The sequence below is a fragment of the Antechinus flavipes genome, chromosome 5, assembly GCF_016432865.1.
Source record: "Antechinus flavipes isolate AdamAnt ecotype Samford, QLD, Australia chromosome 5, AdamAnt_v2, whole genome shotgun sequence".
Classification (NCBI taxonomy): domain Eukaryota; kingdom Metazoa; phylum Chordata; class Mammalia; order Dasyuromorphia; family Dasyuridae; genus Antechinus; species Antechinus flavipes.
This window is the reverse complement of record NC_067402.1, coordinates 259,685,660-259,704,993: the sequence shown is the minus strand read 5'-3', so window position 1 is coordinate 259,704,993 and position 19,334 is coordinate 259,685,660. Positions and strand designations below refer to the sequence as shown.

At 32.9% G+C, this 19,334-nt stretch overlaps 1 protein-coding gene across 1 annotated transcript in view; it reads left to right on the top strand.

The window, feature by feature from the left end:
* The window catches only part of LOC127538748 (ankyrin repeat domain-containing protein 7-like), a 110,487-nt gene extending 93,417 nt beyond the window's left edge, over positions 1-17,070 (top strand). Inside the window, exons 4-7 of the mRNA XM_051962493.1 lie at positions 8,039-8,145; positions 14,842-14,979; positions 15,960-16,090; positions 17,030-17,070. Coding sequence (XP_051818453.1) covers positions 8,039-8,145; positions 14,842-14,979; positions 15,960-16,090; positions 17,030-17,070 — 417 coding nt within the window. The remainder of the gene's footprint in view (positions 1-8,038; positions 8,146-14,841; positions 14,980-15,959; positions 16,091-17,029) is intronic.
* The last annotated feature ends 2,264 nt before the right edge of the window (positions 17,071-19,334 follow it).

Sequence of the window (19,334 nt, the reverse complement as noted above, 5' to 3'; positions counted from 1 at the left end):
ACAAGGTATACATGTATTCTTTATACATCTTTATAGCCAAAATATAGTTCCCAAGATTAATCTTTACCTTTTTAGATTTCTCTTGAGTTCTATATTTGTAGATCAAACTTTTTGTTAAGTTCTGGCTTTTTCATCAAAAACAGGTGAAATTTGCTTACTTTGTTGAATCTCCATCTTCTTCCCTGGAAAAAGATGCTCATTCTAGCTGAGTAAGTTATTTTTGGTTGAATACCAAGTTCCTTAGCCTTTTGGAATATCATATTCCAGGCCCTTCGATCCTTTAATGTGGATGCTGCTAGATCCTGGGTGATCCTTATTGTGGCTCCTTGATACTTGAATTGTGTTTTTCTAGCCGCCTGCAGTATTTTTATCTTTGTCTGAGGGTTCTGGCATTTGGCCACTATATTTCTTGGTGTTTTGATTTTAGGATCCCTTTCAGTAGGTGATCGATGAATTCTTTCAATGTCTATTTTACCCTCTGTTTCTATGATTTCTGGGCAGTTCTCTTTGATAATTTCCTGGAAAATAGTGTCCAGGGTCTTTTTTTCATCATACTTTTCTGGGAGTCCAGTAATTCTCAGATTGTCTCTCCTGGATCTATTTTCCAGGTCTGTTGTTTTCCCAAGAAGGTATTTCACATTCTTTTCCATTGTTTGATTTTTTTTTTTTTGGATTTGCTTGATTGATGATTCTTGTCTCCTCAAGTCATTCAATTTCATTTTTTCGATTCTGATTTTCAATGAAGTGGGAGAAGTTTCACCATAAATTGAATATGTCTAAAATTTTTCTCTTAAAGTCAATTGTGAAGGCAGTAAGATACCCACTATATTCATCCCCCTCCATTCTTTCTCTCAGATATAATAGGTTTCCTTTGCCTCTTCATGAGATGTAGTCCCCCCACTTTACCCTTTTTCTGGTACAATGTCCTTTCCACATCTAGTTTCTAGAACAAGGTATACATGTATTCTTTATACATCTTTATAGCCAAAATATAGTTCCCAAGATTAATCTTTACCTTTTTAGATTTCTCTTGAGTTCTATATTTGTAGATCAAACTTTTTGTTAAGTTCTGGCTTTTTCATCAAAAACAGGTGAAATTTGCTTACTTTGTTGAATCTCCATCTTCTTCCCTGGAAAAAGATGCTCATTCTAGCTGAGTAAGTTATTTTTGGTTGAATACCAAGTTCCTTAGCCTTTTGGAATATCATATTCCAGGCCCTTCGATCCTTTAATGTGGATGCTGCTAGATCCTGGGTGATCCTTATTGTGGCTCCTTGATACTTGAATTGTGTTTTTCTAGCCGCCTGCAGTATTTTTATCTTTGTCTGAGGGTTCTGGCATTTGGCCACTATATTTCTTGGTGTTTTGATTTTAGGATCCCTTTCAGTAGGTGATCGATGAATTCTTTCAATGTCTATTTTACCCTCTGTTTCTATGATTTCTGGGCAGTTCTCTTTGATAATTTCCTGGAAAATAGTGTCCAGGGTCTTTTTTTCATCATACTTTTCTGGGAGTCCAGTAATTCTCAGATTGTCTCTCCTGGATCTATTTTCCAGGTCTGTTGTTTTCCCAAGAAGGTATTTCACATTCTTTTCCATTGTTTGATTTTTTTTTTTTTTTTTGGATTTGCTTGATTGATGATTCTTGTCTCCTCAAGTCATTCAATTTCATTTTTTCGATTCTGATTTTCAATGAAGTATTTTTTTACTCACTTTTTAAATATCTTTTTTCTAATTGTCCAATTGAGTTCTTTTGTTCTATGGAATTTTTTTCCATTTCACCAATTTTGTTTTTTAGAGAGCTATTTTCTGTTTCCAGTTCACTAATCCTATTTTTCAAGGATTTGATTTCTTTATCCACTCTGGCTTTAAGTAAGTGGGATGACTTCTCCAGACTCTTTTGCCAAGCTTCTATCTCCTTTTCCCATTTTTCTTCCAGCTCTCTTGTGAGAATCTTTTTAATTTCTTCTATGAGATTCATCTGTGCTGAGGAATACTCCTAAATGGAGTCTGCTTTTTTGGGGGGAGGGGCTGGGTGGTGTTACCGAGCTTCCTCTACAGACTGCAGGGGCAGCAGCGAGGCACTAGCCCTACTGTGCTGTGCCTGTGCTCTGAGATTCCTAGAGCGTGCTGAGACACTGTGGGGGAGGGGTGGCCAGGTCCCAAAAGACTCCAGCTGTTTGGGGTTGTATTCTTCCCTCCCCCCCTGCTCCCCCATGTTTTTAGCTTCTCTGCTGGGCTACTGACTTGCTGCCAGGGCAAAGTATCCAATCCTGTAGCAAAGCTCTCCCCTCCGAGACGGCTGAGATCACACCCTACCCCCCTCCGGTCTGCTCGACTGTGAGCTGCCTGCCCTCAGCCGGTGCCCGATCTAAAACCATCCCCGCCCTCGAGCTAAAACAGACCTTTCCTGTTGAATTTCAAGGATGTCTTCTCTTGGTAACTATTTGTGGGGTTTTTTTTTTCAGTCAAGCATTAATTCAGAGGCTTGTAATGAATGGATTCTGAGAGAAAACGCAGAGCTTACACAGCTATGTCCCTCCTCTCTGCCATCTTGGCCAGAAGTCCAATCCTAATTTTTTGAAAATAGGTTTTTTAATCTATATTTTAAAGTTAATATTTTGAACATGATTTCCATATAAAGACAGGTGAAAAAAACAAGGATGAAGTTATGACTAATGCAAATTTTTTTTCACGTTTAGCTTATAGAATCAGCTTCATTACTCTCTCAGTATACCTCATATAGCTGTCCAACAAAAAGTTTAAGAGTTTCTCATGGACGTAGACTTATTTAGGTATTTTTATTGATAAGAGGGAATTCCCTTACTACAGATCAGTATCTTCTCTTCAGGTCAGTATCTTCTCTACAACTTTAAATTTTAGAAAATTGTGTTGGTCAGTAAGAGGTTAACTGATTTGCCGAGGTCCTATATAGCCAGTGTATGTAAGATGTAAGACCTAATAGGTCTTGCAAACTTCCAGGATACTTTTCTGTTTTTTCTTGATTTTATGAAACAATATATGCAAGAAAATCTTTTACCATGAGTCACAAAAAAATGTACATAGGGAAGTAAAATTCCATATGTATTTTCAAAGGACTTTTTTGTTTATTAAATATGAAAATCTGTGGAATCCTGTCTGGAAATTTGCTGGTGGGAAGTACATTATTCACTTGTCCAAACTGATTTTTATATTGTTTCTTAATTGGTGAAAATATGCAAGTAATTAAATGTATTCTTAGAAACAGTGGAGTCTTGTCCTGATTTAAACTTATTTTTTCATGTGATTTCCAATATCAATCATTCATTAGCTTCCAAAATTTAAAAAGGCTATATTTTGATGTTTTTCTTAATATTTTTCCTTATCCTAAAAGCCAAGAAATAAAGGGATTGACATAGTACTTCTGCACATACAGCCATACATCGATGTACTTGGCTTAACATTTACAAAGCCACAGTAGGATAAGTGGATAAGTGAGAACAGCCCCACAGATTAAAGCAACAGAGGTATTGGCTCCCTGAAATGACTGAAGCCAAAGACCTTCATAATTGACTTTCTATCCTTACTGACCTTTTTCTAATGGATTTGCAGTTGAATTAATTTCAGAATATATAAATAGATTAAATAAGTCTGTGTATACATAGTTTTTTGATGTGGTTATTAAAATTTATTTAAATATAGTAATGATCATGGAAATGATTGTAAGTAACTCTTGGTTTAAAATGTTTTTTTTCTAAAATGAAAGAAAAATGAAAATCCTATTGCCACATAGTAAGACAATTCAAAGTAAATGTTAGTCGCTTTTTCAAGGTTGAGATACTTTTAAATGTGTTCAGTAGTGATCAGAGAACCCATGCCAAATGAACCAAAACAGAAATGTCACTATTTAATTAACCACCAGTTTGAAGTTTGACTATACTTAATGTGGAGACACACTCAAAATGAAGAACATTGAATTTCTAACCATCAGCTGCTTGTTAATTAATTGAAAACTGTCTCAGATTCTTCCCCTCTTCCCTCTACTTTTATGGTTATATTCTCCCCTAAAATGCACACCAATCAAATTGCCCTCTCAACCTGGTGCCACTTAGTTAGCATGATGGTTTACCAAGCAACTTTCTTTTTCATCCTGTTTTCCTCTATTATGAGAATTTTTTGCTGCTTCCTTCCTTTCACTACTCATTCCTCATTACTTAAGCAATTTCACAAATAGAAACACCTTTTAAAAATTCCATTCCCCTTTCTGCCAACTCCTTCCCTGGAATATCATTCTTTTATCCTGTCTTCCTTTAATTTTGCTTATCCCTTTTTTGAGTAAAACAAGGAGTACATCTGGATTAAGAAAGATAAAATTAATAGTGTAAACTGAATTAACAAATCTCAATTTTTTTTAAAGTTCCCTTCATGTTCTCAATAATAAAAGGCTTCATTTCATCTCCCCCTTTTCTAAATAAACTTGAAAATCACTAGCAGTTAATGTTTTAAGAAATGCAAATGTCTTGTGTTGTTTTTCTGTTTTATTTCATTAATACTTAAGAATTTGTATTATTGCTAAATACTAATTACTAGAAAGACCTGGATTCATTCTAATTACGTGACCCTAAGTAAATTTGTTTATCAGTTTCTTCAGTGTCCTCAAGTATGAGGATGATAACAAGTTTTTCCCAAAGATCAAATGATGCAATATTTGTAAAATGCTGAACACAGTCTCTGGAACATAGTAGACACATAATAGATGCTAGTTTTCCTTCTTATCAAGATACATCCAAGCATGTCACCACTGCAGCTGGCAGGATGGGGAAGGAAGAAATCTCTTCCCTTCTGGCTTCCTTGGACACTCTGGAAGAAGGCCAGAAGGAAAAGGCAAAAAGGGAGTTCTGAAAAACAAGAAAAAATGAAAATTTATATGAACATCCGTTACTTCAGTAATACATGATTTCATTGTTATGGATATGTCCTCGACCAACACATAACACAACCTCTGTATAACTTGGTCAGCGATCAGCAGGAGTTTTTTCAATGGATAGAATGCTGGGCTTGGAGTCAGGAAGATTCATCTTTGTGGAGTTCAAATCTGGTATCAGATACTAGCTGTGTGACTTTGGGCAAGACTATCAATCTTGTTTGCCTCAGTTTCCTTATATGTAAAATGAGCTGGACAAGGAAATGGCAAAACTACTAGAAGCAAGAAAACTCAACATGAGGAGATATGACTAAACAACAAAGATGTACTTTGAAATATATCAATAAAAAATTCATCCTCCTTTGACCAACCTGGTAAAAGCTTTATGATCTTAAGTTAGGTTGTTCCATGGACAACAGACATACCAGGCTCTTACTGCAAACCCTTTCCACCATGGCAGAAGTGCCAAAATGGTTACCTTGCTGGAATAGCCTGTGGCGACCTAGAGCCACTTTAACTGTACAGTGCTGCATTTCCGTGAGTGTTGGTAGAGAATGCACACGTGTGTACATGTGCTAGTACAAAGATACAATACGTAAATGTATAAGGAATTTTGATGAGGCAACTGCTTCACTAAATATTTTGTAGTTATGGATGGATAGCTTAGTGGAAAAAGTTATTAGACTTAACTAGCAGGCAGGGTGAAGCCCACCTATACTCCCAGTTACAGGGAAGCTGAGGCTGGCAGATCTCTTGAATTCATGAGTTGTGGGTCACAGTGGGCCATGCCAGTAGGGTCTCTGCTCTATTTGGCTTTAGTATGGGTAATCCCAAAGTACAAGGAGCCAGGAAATTACCTCAGGAGAGGTGAAGCAGTCCAGGTCAGAACCTAAGTAAAGTTCCTTGCTAAACTGTAGTGAAATCTACATCTACCTGCTAGATATATTTCTCCCGCTTTAGCGATATTTTGTGTATCCTATCCAGCAATGAGAGTTAAGGTGTATTTTGTATGTATTTAGGTGACATTATGGCCATTTATTTTGGAGATTATTTACAATTTAGGCATAAGAATAATGCATTATTAATGTAATTGATCAATTAAAAATTATCCTAACAATGGTACAATATTGATTGCTGTAGTATATTATCAAACAATCATATTGCTCTCATCTCTATAGAACATGTCTCCATCTGGCCTGTGCTAATGGACATCCAGATGTTGTGTCTCTCTTAATAGAGAGAAAATGTGACCTGAATTTGTTGGACAGAGACGGTCGAACACCTTTCATGAAGGTACACATTAGTTAACTATGCTGTTCATTGAAATGGATTTGGATTTCTGTCTTTGATTAAGAAAAGTTAGTAAATATCTTATTTAAATATCATGAATTATGTTTGAATATATTCCATTTTACATCACATTATTATTTTTTTGTATATATTATGCTGACAGGCAATACAGTGTGAAGAGGAGGAGTGTGCAACTATCTTGCTTCAACATGGTGCAGACCCTAATATTGGGGATGGCAGCAACAATGCTCTTCACTATGTTTCCTTTTTTCTGGGAATAGGCCTAGCAGCAAAACTGCTTCACTATAAAGCTGATATTGAAGCAAAAAACAAGGTAGAAACTAACAATCTTGTATAATAGATTAAGAGCTAAAAAATAATGTACAATGTACATATTTTATAATTCATTTATTTATGAAAGCATTTTTAATGAAAATAATTTAAAGTTATTCTGCAGTCAAAGTTTATTAGTCTTCAGAATTTTCTAATATAGGATGGATGGATGAGGAAGGTGGGGAGAGTACCCATGACACTGGAACAGGTTTCATTCATAGTGGAACTCCTAAGAAGGAAATTCCCTTCACTAATTTAGCTCAGCACTTGCTCTATGTTTTAATCTTACAGTATGGATTCTTCCACTGGGATTCATCAACTTTGAAAAGAATACATTGCTTTTATGCTTATTTCAATGTAATTGGTTTTATTTATTTTCTATGTATTTTAGGCATTTAAAAACATTCTAAAAAGAGAGTCTATGACAAAGAAAAAGTTAAGAAACCCAATGTTAGAGAGAGTCCTGGAATACTGCAGGGTCACCCAGTCAGCATATGAGTGTCAGCTGAAGGCCCTGAATCTAGGTCTCACTGACTTTGTTACTAGTTTGCTGACTATTCTATCACATCCATCTCCCCAGGATCTTCTTTGCATGATATATTAGGTCTGCTCCCCAGAATGCAGTAGTACTACCAAACATTATCTACAATGCTTTTCTACATTCAGAACTTTGCAATGGGAATTTGTCATGAAGAAATGCCATATTTTTTTTTAGGAAAAACCTTTTGAAATTTGTTCCTGCTAAATCTAACTACCCAGAGACAGAATTTTCACAGGAAAAAATTAAATACATGTTTTCCTTATCCTAATGACTACACATTTTTCCTTCTAGAACTGCTGAAAGACTCCTGATTTTTTAAGTAAAGGCTTAATTCTTTGTCATTGCCACTTGGGAGAGGAAAAACAAAGAATGTATTAGGAGGGTGGTAAGAGAAGGAAAATACTAGGTGAATGATTTTCTTCCAGGTTTAACTTACTCAGGGCAAGATTTTTTTTTTAATTTGTTTTTCTTGCTGCTGTTATTGTTGTTGTTGAGTTTGTTTGTATCTGAGGAGAATGGGTAAAAAAAGCTAGTCCACTTCAAACCCAGCCAGGATATAGTTTTACCTTAATAGAGTTTTGAGGAAATAAGTTTGGAAATAAGTTGGACAATAATCTGGCAAGAAAGGATGATACTCATGAAATTATATGAACTGTCTTTTATAAATTCTGAATTTTTATCTTCTAATTACATATTAATAACTAGAAAATATCCAAAAGATATCTAATTTCATTTTATCATTTTACATATAAGGAAACTTATGGCTCAGAGAGCTAAAATAATTTGCTTTGTGATGACATAGGCATTAACTAATAGAAATAAGATTTATGCTCTAGTCTTCTCACTCCAATCTTCCATTGTTCCATGCTTTCTTATCATATCCTTAGCAAATTCATATAATGTCATAAATTGAATTACAGTAAATATAGAATGCTTACTTAATATAACAACATCTTTCTTGTAACTTTGCAGGAAGGCCTTACACCACTTTTTTTTGCAGTTAGAGGACAGAACTGTAATATGGCAGAATTTCTCCTAAAGAATGGAGCAAATGTTAATGCCTTAGATGGCTCTAAAAGGTACAGTAATAAAAGTTTTAAAATATAAAAACAACATTTCTAGAAGAATAAAAACAACTTAAATCTTGGAACACTTAGTGAACATCAATAGTTAAAATTGAATATCATTGCCAAGGAGTGAAAAAAAGCACATATTATCTATGAAAAGGAAAAGTCCCTATTTATGACTCTTCAAGAGAAAAAAAAAACAGTTCATGTGGGCACATTAACCATTGTTTATTGGTGATTATTATTTTCAGTTTTCTTTATTGATTTTGAATTAGTTGAGATTATCCCATAGAAGTTTTGAACTTTCATAATCCAGTTGATTCTCTAAGAATCTTAATATCACCCATGAGGATTGTAGCATATATTTTCTGTTCCATGTTTCAATTTCTCTTAAAAATATGCACATTGATAAATTCAAATAAAGTAATTATATGATAAAATACTTTGATGGACCCTTGATCTTATCATTATGAGTATTCTTGCCACTGATTCAGATATTCATCCTTCCATCCAATCTCATCCCATAGGACTTTTGTCATAAAGGATCCAGGAAACACACTGAATCGTTCCTTGTTTCTTTTAATACTTGAGAAGCAGTGCAAGCTTTCCTTTTCAATACAAGATTAGCCTACCTCTTTTTCTTTTTATTTTTTTCTTTACCATCACTTACGCCATCAAAGTCATCAAAATCACCTACTTACATTCACTATATATATATATATATATATATATATATATATATATATATATATATATATATGGATATAGATCCATGGATGTATGTGTGTATATATATATATATATATATATATATATATATATATATATAATATATATATATATATATACATCCATGGATTTTTGGGATTCTCTACAATTTTGATTCGTAAAAGATCATGTGTTTGTGTTTTAGATTTTAAAAAATCTACTGTGGTCAAATATTGTTCCTGAAAAATATTGGTGTTTATAAAATAAGCTTTTGTGGTAGTGTTGTGCAGTTTTTCAAATGAGATCCTATTAGATCTCCTTTTCCCAATAATCTATATGTATAAATACATCTACAAAAATATAGTTATACCAACTAGTTGGAGCTGTTCAGCAAACTACATGGAATCTGGAAATTTTACTTTTTCAATATGGATTCTTTGATCAATCTTTTTATACTAAATATGGGCCTTTTTCATGTTCAAAGGTTTGACACAGTAATATGTTGTCCCAAAGAGAAGCGTTTGGAAATCTTTTCCATCATATACAATCTATTCTATTTGGACTCTGTACAGAACATCCTACTGGTTACTTTCTTTGATATTTTCTTTTCGTTTATGCCCTTGATATTCTTGATGTTTTGTTCTAGCAGAGGATTTTTGTTTTTGTTTTGTTTGTTTTTCCTAGCTCTATCAAATGATTTTTTTGATAGTTGGTTTCTATGGAACTGAAGAAGTAAATTAATGTAGGTAAAATGATCATTTTTATTTATATTGCCCGGTCCTACCCATGAACAATAATATTAATTGCTCATGGGTAAAACCTGCCAATATAATATTTTTTGTGTCAAAAATGTTTTGTAATTGTACTCAGTCAGTTCCTGGGTTTGTTTTGTCAGTAGACTCCCAAAATTTTATATTGTTTATAGTTATTTGCAATAGAATTTTTCTTTCTACCTCTTGCTTCTGGGCTTTGTTGATCATGTAAAGAAATGCAAATGATTCATGTGGGTTTATCTGCAACTCTACCAAAGTTGTTAATTATTTCATATAGAGTTTTAGTTGATTTAGGTTTCTCTAAGTATACAATTATGCATAATCTGCAAAGAGTGATCATTTTGTTTCCTTATTGCCTGCTCTAATTTCTTCTATTTTTCTTCTTTTATTGCTGTAGCTAACATTTGTAGTACTATGTCAAAAAATAGTGGTGACAATGGACATCCTGGTTTCACCCCTGATTTTACTGGGAAGTTTTTGAGATGATCTCCATTACAGATATTGTTTGTTGATGTTTTTACATAGATGCTCATTATCATTTTAAAGAATGTCAGCTGTTTTTATTCTCTCTAGTGCTTTTAATATGAATGGGTGCTGTATTTTATGAGAAACTTTTTAAAGCATCTTTTGAGATAATCATATGATTTCTGTTGCTTTTGTTTTTGATATAGACAATTCTATTGATATTTTCCCTAATATTGATCCAAACTTGCATTCCTGGTATAAAGTCGACCTAGCCATAGTGTCTAATCCTTGTCATACATTGCTGCAATCTCCTTGTTCTTATATTTGAATTGAAGTTTTTGCATCACCATTCCTTTGGGAAAATAATCTATAATTTTCTTTCTCTGTCTAGGCCTTACTGATTTAGGTATAGTACCATACTGGTGCCATAAAAAGGAATAGTAAAACTCTTTCTTTGTCTATTTTCCCAAATTATTTATATAGTATTAGAGTTACGTTTTCGTTGAATGTTTATTAGAGTTCCAGAGTGAACCCATCTGGCACTGTGGGTTATTTTTCTTAAGGGGTTGAATAATGGCTTGTTAAATTTCTTCTTCTAAAATAGTTATTTAATCAGACATCCAATTTCCTGATTTATTAATCTCAGTAATGTATATTTTCTTAAATATTCATTGATTTTTCTCATATGGTAAGATTTACTGGCAGAGAATTGGGCAAACTATTTCCTAATGATTGTTTTAATATCTTCATTGGGTGATAATTTTACTTTTTTTTGTTTTTTTGATAATGGACATGAAGTTTTTTTTTTTTTTAAATCAAATTAACTAATGACTTGTATCCTTTTTTCATTAAAGCAGCTGTTAGATTTATTAGTCTATACTCCCCTTATATGTTTTTGTTTTATTTAAATATTTTGAAACTCACATTTGATTGTGAGGATTTTCAATTTGGAACTCAGTTGGGGATTTTTAAATTCATTATCTTACTAGGATTTTTGGTTTTGTTTTGTTTTGATATATTTTGTATTTGTTTTCAGTTTCATGCCCAATTCATTGATCTGTTCTTTTTGTATTTCCCTTATGTAAGAATTTAGGGAAGCAGATTTTATCCTAAATACTATTTTGGCTGCATCTCATACATTTTGGTATATTATCTCATCGCTATCATTCTCTTTTATGTGGATTTATTTTATATCCTACAATTTTGCTAAAGTTGTTAATTCTTGCTAGTACATCATTTGCAAAGAGTGCGAGTTTTGTTTTCTCATCACCTACTTTAATTCCTTCAATTTCTTTTTGTTCCCCTATGATAAAACTAACATTTCTAGTACAATATTAAATAGTAGTAGTGAAAAGGGGCAACTTCATATCACCTCTAATCTTATTGGGAATGTTTCTTACTTTTTTCCATTCTATATAATGCTTGATGATAGTTTTCAATAGATGGCATTTATCATTTTAAGGACAATTTATTTCTATGCTCTCTTGTTGTTTTTATAGGAATGGGCATGCATTTTGTCAAATGCCTTTTTTCTTTGTCTGTTGAGATAATCATATAATTTCTGTTAGTTGTTGAAATAGTCAATAATGTTGAAGTTTTTCTGATAGTGAGTCAGCTTTGTAATTCTGGTATTAATACCACTTAGTCATTTTGTATTATCCTGGTGATAAATTCCTATAATCTCTTTTTAAAAAAATTTCATTTATTTATAATTATTCTCCAGTTACATTTCAAACAATTTTTTACATTTGTTTTCTAAAGGTTTGAGCTCCAGATTCTCTCCTTGGAGTCTTCCCACAGCTCCCTTTAAGAAATCACATGTGAAGTTATGCATACATTTTCATCAAAATCATGTTGAGAAAGAAAACATAGATTTTCCATCATAAAAAAGAAAAAAGCCTTCAAGAAAAATAAAATTAAAAAGAAAGAAAGACATATAGGGATGGAGAGGTGAGAGAGAAAGACAGGGAGGGACAGAGAGAAGGTGAGAGAGAAAAGCAGAAAGAGAGAGATAGAAAGGAAGAGGGAGAAAAGAAGAAATAACTGCTGAGAATAGCAGTCATTTAAAATAGGTCATCTCAAAATATTGCTATTAATTTGTATACACTTCCTTTCACTTTGCTTGAATTCATGGAGGGCTTTCCAGTTTTTTCTAAGCCCAACATTTTACAAAAAATAATATTCCATGACAATCACATACCATAATTTATTCAGCCATTCCCCATTGGTGGGCTTCTCCTTGATTTTCATTTTTTCTCCTGACAAAAGAGTTCCTACAAATATTTTTGTACTTATAAGTCCTTTTACTTAAAAAAAAAAATCTCTCTTTGTATTCATAGCTGGTAGTGGTATTGTTAGGTCAAAGGATATAAATGAATTTATAGCTATATAGAGAGTGGCTGCCCTGTGGAAGTGTCACTGTCCTGGGCAGAGCCCTTTGCTGCACAATGCGGCTATGCAACTGCACTCCGCTAGTGCTGAGTCCTGGTTCTGGGTGGGTGTGGCCAGGTCCTGTTAAACTCTGGCGTTTTGGGTACACTCCCCTTTGGCGTTTGTGTAACTTCTCTGCTGATCTACTGCTTTGTAAACAAAGCAGAGCAGTCAGCCTCTGGTAGAGTTCTCCCTGAAAATTCTCCACCCATGGAGACTGCACCCCACCCCTGGTCTGCTGAGCGTGTGCTAGCCTCCGCGTTCTGCCTCCAGTGTCTGCACTTGCCTCCTCCTGCCCAAGAGCAAGACAGGCCTTTTCAGGCGATCTTCCAAGTTATCTTCAGCTGGTAATTTGTTGCACTCTCAATATTCATGGATTCTGCCAGTCAGGCACTATTACAGAAGCTGAATTTGGTAATCAGTAGTGAGGATAGAAGGGAGCTCAGAATGAAGCATATGTCCTTTCTTCCATCTTGGCTCCAATCGCTCAGTGGATTTTTCCAATGATTTATTTTACTAGTTCTACGGTATAAAAGCAGTTTTCTTCCATGATTTTTTGAAAGATCTTATCCAGCTTCTTTAAAAAAAAAAATCATGTCTTTCAAGTAGTCTGGTAATTTTTAGATTGCCTCTCCTGTATCTTTTTTCCACTGAGGAATTTTATGTTTTCTTCTATTTTCTTTTCTTTTCTTTGTTCCTTCCTTCCTTTCTTCTTTCTTTCCTTCCTTCCTTCCTTTCTTCCTTCCTTCCTTCCTTCCTTTCTTCCCCCTCCTTTCTCTCTCTCTCTCTTTCTTTCTCTTTATTTCTTTCTTGATTCCTGATATATCACTGAGTCATTCACTTACATTAGTCCAATTCCAAATTTTTGTGCCTTCTTTTCTTCAGTTAGCATTATTTCTTAATTTTGCGTTTGACCAGTTGACTTTTAAAGGAATTTTTGTAGTTTAATGAAGACTTTTTTTTTTCATTTTTAACTGACTTTTATTTTTTAAAGAATTGTTTTTGTTTTTGTTTTTGTTTTTCCATTTTGGTAATTTTATTTCTTAAGGAGTTGTTTTCTTCAATCAGTTTCTGTGCTTTCTTTTCCAACCTGTTGGCTTTTTTATCCAACATTTTCAATATTATTATAGCCCTTATTTCTTTTCCCTATTTTTCTGTTATGTTTCTTTCAAGATTCTTTACTGTTTACTTCATTATCTTGATTGCCTTGACTGAATGTTAACTTATGAAAAAAAATCCTAATCTTTTTAGATATATGATAACATTAACTGATACCAGAGTTTATGATTCCATCAATTTCACTACCTGTCATAATTCTCTAATTCTTACCAAAACATGCTTCATGGTTCCTTCTGATATTGTAGAATTAGGATCAGAGAAAAAGGTTTAAAATGAGTGAACATCTCTACCTGCTAGAAAGACCTTGTTAATACTTGAAAATAATATCTTAAAAACAATCTTATGATTTCCCCAGTGAGGATTCTCTTTACACCAACTGAACCTTCAACAGAATCAAGCTGTTTATCACTTATCACTAAGTAGTCAAAGGATAGCAAACAAACCTTCCCATGATATTACTGATATTGCTTCCATTGTACCTGAGACAAAAAGCCCATGTATCATCCAGCATCCAGCATCATACAATAAGCACAGTACTTTAGAAAATTTGTGTTTTCATCAAAATGGATATTCCTTTTACTTTTGCAGCTCCTAACCAACCTGAATCTTAATCTGCCTTTGGGAATTAATGGTCTTCTCCAAATGAATTGGTGCTAGCTTTTTGATGATTAATTCTTCTTAACTTACAGTATTTTGTATTTACACAAGAAAGTTCATGTTTGGAGACTTTGAAAAGTTTGTTAAAACATAAAATAGCTTGTTCTGGTTTTGCTTTAGGCAACCAATGGTCACTTCTGCAGTATAATGGGACATTGGAGTAGGAATTGAATGGGGTTGCTAAGATTATTTCTAATCATTTTTAAAGGACCTTTACTTTATTTTTAAGGCCAGTAAACCAGCTGAAAGTCCTTAATTGTTTCACACAAGAAACATTGACATGATCTCTTTTTTTCTCTTATATACCCTTCAATTTTACAGTCCTTACTAAAATTAAAAGGGGACAAGAAAATCCCTTATTTTCTACCTTTCTTTGTGGTTTTCAATGCTTCTTGAACAATCAAAGTACTTCCAAAAATTACTGTGTGTTTGTGTTCCACATATGTACTAATGCTAATGAATATGAGATATCTGGCTATTGAAGTATATCCAGAAAAATATGATTAAATGTTACTATTACATTTTTAAAAGACACATTATTTCTTTGTTATTCTAGAACAACCCTTATGATTGCTGCTGGTATGCAATCCACAGAAATGGTCAGTCTTCTTCTTGAATATAATGTTGATCACACTATCAAAGATCCAATGGGATACACAGCTGAGGAGTATGCTAAGATCAACAATTATCCTCTGTAAGTGCTAACATAATTCTAATTGTCTTAATATAAGTGCATCTAAAAGATTTTTTTCCTCCATGAAATTGAGAGTGAATCTGGCTTTCATAGTTGCGTATTATAATGATTGTCTGGAAAACACCCTGGTGAATGCCAGTTATTTTGAGAACTGCCACATGCTTCAGGAAAATGGGCAACCTCTAGCAGACAGACCTCTACCTGTTTCATACTTAAGGGTACTAAGAAGAATTTGATCAAATGGCAAACTTAGGTTATCAAAATTCAGTAGAAAGTGAGCAAGAGAAAAGACACAAGGTAGAGTCACATAATCAGATTAGAATTTTCAGAAGAATGAAAATAGCTGCCATTTTTGTAGTTTTCTTAAGATTGTCCAATGTTTTATATCAGTTTTAGTATTTCATCATCGCAAAATTATATAATTTAATAATAATTATAATAACAATGCACATTTATAGAGACAGTAGATCTTTTGTTTTTTGTTTCTATTTTAATCTCTTGCTGACCCCTCTCATTTGTAAGAGACCTAAAGTTAGTTTTAGGGAAAATGACATTATGTCTTAGATGCCTTCACATGAATGCTAACCAACAAAAAAATCATAAACATTAATGTTCAATATTAGAATTCACAGAGAGTTTGCAGGATGCTCAATTTGGAGTCAGGAGATCTGGGGACAGATCATACCTCTCACCCCTTGTATGACCTTGGACAAGTGTAACCTTTATGGGATGCTGCTATTTAATTGGCAAAATAGAAAGAATAGAATTAATGACCTAATACTACAATTTTATAATACTGTGATTCTGAAGATAAGTGTATTACATCTGCATTGAATGATTAGTTTTTTTTCCTACAGACCATCAATGCAATAAAAAAATTTGGTGATAATCTTGATTAAGATTTAGATACACAAAAACTTCCTGCATATGATTTTTATCTTGATTGATGTAGACCTATTATGTTTTATTTTCTATTTTAGAGATGTTTATGTCAAACAGATTGAAAAACATATGGAGCGTAATAAACCCTGTACACCCCAAATCAGCTGTTCAGAGAAAGCTACTGTTGTTTCTGAATTTGTTTCGAAAGCATCTTCTTTGGACAAAAAAGGTAGAACTCACCAATTCAAATGAATAATTTAAAAAATAATGACCAACAATCTTGAAATTCATATCTTCTCTATTTTTTTCTATTTCTATTTTATATTTTAAAGGGATAGGAAGTAGTTAATTGTTGGTAAATTATTATAAACCTTGTAAATCTACTACCATGAAACTGGATAAATAGTGTTTGTGTTACTATTATCTGCTTTATAAAAAAAAAAATTAGGCTACATTCTCAATTTTCTGATTTCTATATTATTCTAAATATATTTAACCCAATCATATGAAAATTCTTTAACACTTTAAAGATATTATATTTAGTAATATTTTTTGTTTCTTATTCTTAAATGTGGGGAAAATAAATAAGGCATATTATTTTTGATGGAATATAGAAAGAAAGATCAAACAGCAGAACAACATTTTTGGGAGGAACTGTAAATCGCTTATCCAACTTTTGGAAATGCATTTTAAATGTTTTCAAATGTTTTCAGTGTTCATAAAACTTTTTCTTAACACAAACTAAGGAAAATGAAAAAGTCATAAGAATTAAAGGGACCAGGAAACAGAGGAGCATTTTTGAAAGGTAATGTATATTATCCTACATTTTCTGCAGATAATTTCATATTTGCCCACTTACTTCCAACTTGACCCTTGGAAAATTTACAACTTCCTGAGTAAGGCAGTTAAACTCCAGAAGAGAGAGCAGTTTCTGGAACTTTATCCTGCTATCTGGGCCATTTGAAAAATTAATGACATAGACTTGCAATCATAAATTCATCTCGTATTTATAAGATTTTTTCCAGATCAACTTATCCATTATCATGTGAGAAAGATAGTATGGATATTCTGGTGATCCTTCTTGGTGATGAAAGCACAAATCTCAGATGACTTTCTTACTTGAAAGAGTGATGAAACATTTTTAACTATGTAACCCTTTCCCTTATAGATGAAATGAGAACTCACAATAGCAGAAAAAGCAGTGTTTAATTTTAAGTACATCTTACTACTGCCTAAAAATGTACTTTTCCAACAAAATATTTTAAATTAGCAGTGAGGTGAAAATTGATCCTCAATTTTTCTTGTTTTATTAATTTGTAAAATAATAGATCTCTAGCTACATACATGAAATTTTTATGACAGGCATTTAAGGAAATAAAGTGAAGTTCTATTCATCAAAAATCTAGAATTATATTTTATCATATTAACTACATATAAAAATTTTGAACAGTTTTTCTTAAATGGGGTATCTGTAAAGAAATCAGTGAAGAAAAAGATAAACTCTATAACAAAATTAAATATAAGTATAATAGAAGAGTATATCTTATTAGTGATAGAACTGTCAATAATTATGTTTTTTTTATTTTTTTTCTTTCTAACTAATTCTTTTTTTTTAATTTTTATTTAATAATTACTTTATATTGGCAGAATCCATGCCAGGGTAATTTTTTTTACAACATTATCCCTTGCACTCGTTTCTGTTCCGATTTTTCCCCTCCCTCCCTCCACCCCCTCCCCTAGATGGCAAGCAGTCCTATATATGTTGGATATGTTGCAGTATATCCTAGATACAATATATGTTTGCAGAACTGAACAATAATTATGTTTTAGAAAGATATCGAAATATAGATGTTTAATATGTAATTATACAGTAACCAATAAAAACAAGGCAAAATTTTAGTTTATGCATAAATGTATAAATGTTAGACTACTAAAAGCTTGAAAGAACTAGGGGTATAAATAAGAAGAAGAAGATTAACTATAATGATTTGCGATTATAGAATATGTTTGCTTTCCCTCAAATGTTCATCTTCTACCATTTATTTGTTCCACCTTATTCTCTGTTATCAAAAAATTGGTAAAATTCATGATTTGTTAGGCAGGTGTAGTAGTAATAGCAAAACTGGTGATCTTTCATTTCTTTTGAATTTGAGGAATGATTCATCTGTCACCATAAATCTCAAATCTTTATTGTTTTGGGACAAAGTTTAGAGCAATAATAAGGTGAGGAACTCCCCCCACCCCCTCCACCTTGAATTTTACTAATAAATAACCCTTTGCAAATAAGTTTTCCAATAAATTGTATTTTCAAAGTAAACCATACTCTTCTCATGAAGAATGAGTATGCTATAGCCCTGATCCTAGAGCCCAGAAGTCCTCTTTAACATACTTGGAACCAACATCTTGCTTTCTTGCCATTAATTTTTGCAATCATTTGTAGATCTTAATTGTGAATAACCCCAGTTTTATCCAAAACCCTAAATTTATGAGTTTTCTGGTACTTTGACAAATTATTATATTCTGGGATTGAGCACTCTCTAGTTATTTCTGCTGGTGACTTTGATATTTTAATTTAGGGCTATAGTGGAAAACCCACAATTTGTCCATAATATTTAGTTCCCAAAATTCTTTTTCTTTCTCTGCTCTCTGAGAACAGATACTCGGTTTTCTTTTGTGCATAACCATAATTTTAATTGTGTAATTTCATCTTCCTCTATAAGTCATCAGGATTAATACTATGATACATGGTTAACACTACTAGTCTTAAATAAATACCAACAAATTAAAAGCATTCTTTTCAATTGAGACAATGCTGTAGTGTAGGTAAGTAGAGGCAAACAGAACCCTGTGCTCTACCACAAAGTAGCCTTTTCACCTTTTTGAATCTCAGTTTTCTTTTGTTTCTATTTGGAATTCTAAATCATTGTGTTTCTGTGTTAATTCAATTTTCAGTATCTTTGATTTGAATTAATTTTTTTATTCATATCATGAATAATATGGGTAGGCATATATGGTAGTGTACACTGTTGTCTGCCTCTTCAGAAAATATTTTATACTACATAAGCCTGAAAATTTGCAATTCATAATTTGTGAAACACTTTGGTCATAAATACTACTTTACTTCTAGAGCTACATGACCAGTACTTTCACTGGTCTGTTTTGGATAAGATTGAAGACTGAGTGCTATGTGCCTAGCATTTGGAAATATTCTATCAAACTTAGCATCTTCAATTAAGAGAACTTGACACAATATCATAAAAGGAATATAGATTCAAACAGATTCAAGTCAGATTCCCTGAGTTCAAACCCTACCCCTCATACTCTCTTTATGAATGTGGACAAGTCATTTGGTATTTCTCATCTACAGTTTTCTGCTCTCTAAAATAACAAGGTTGGAGTAGGTGGCCTCTGAGATCCTTTCTAATTTAAGCTTTACTATTCTAGTATTTTATTGTGAAAGCAAGCAAGCAAGC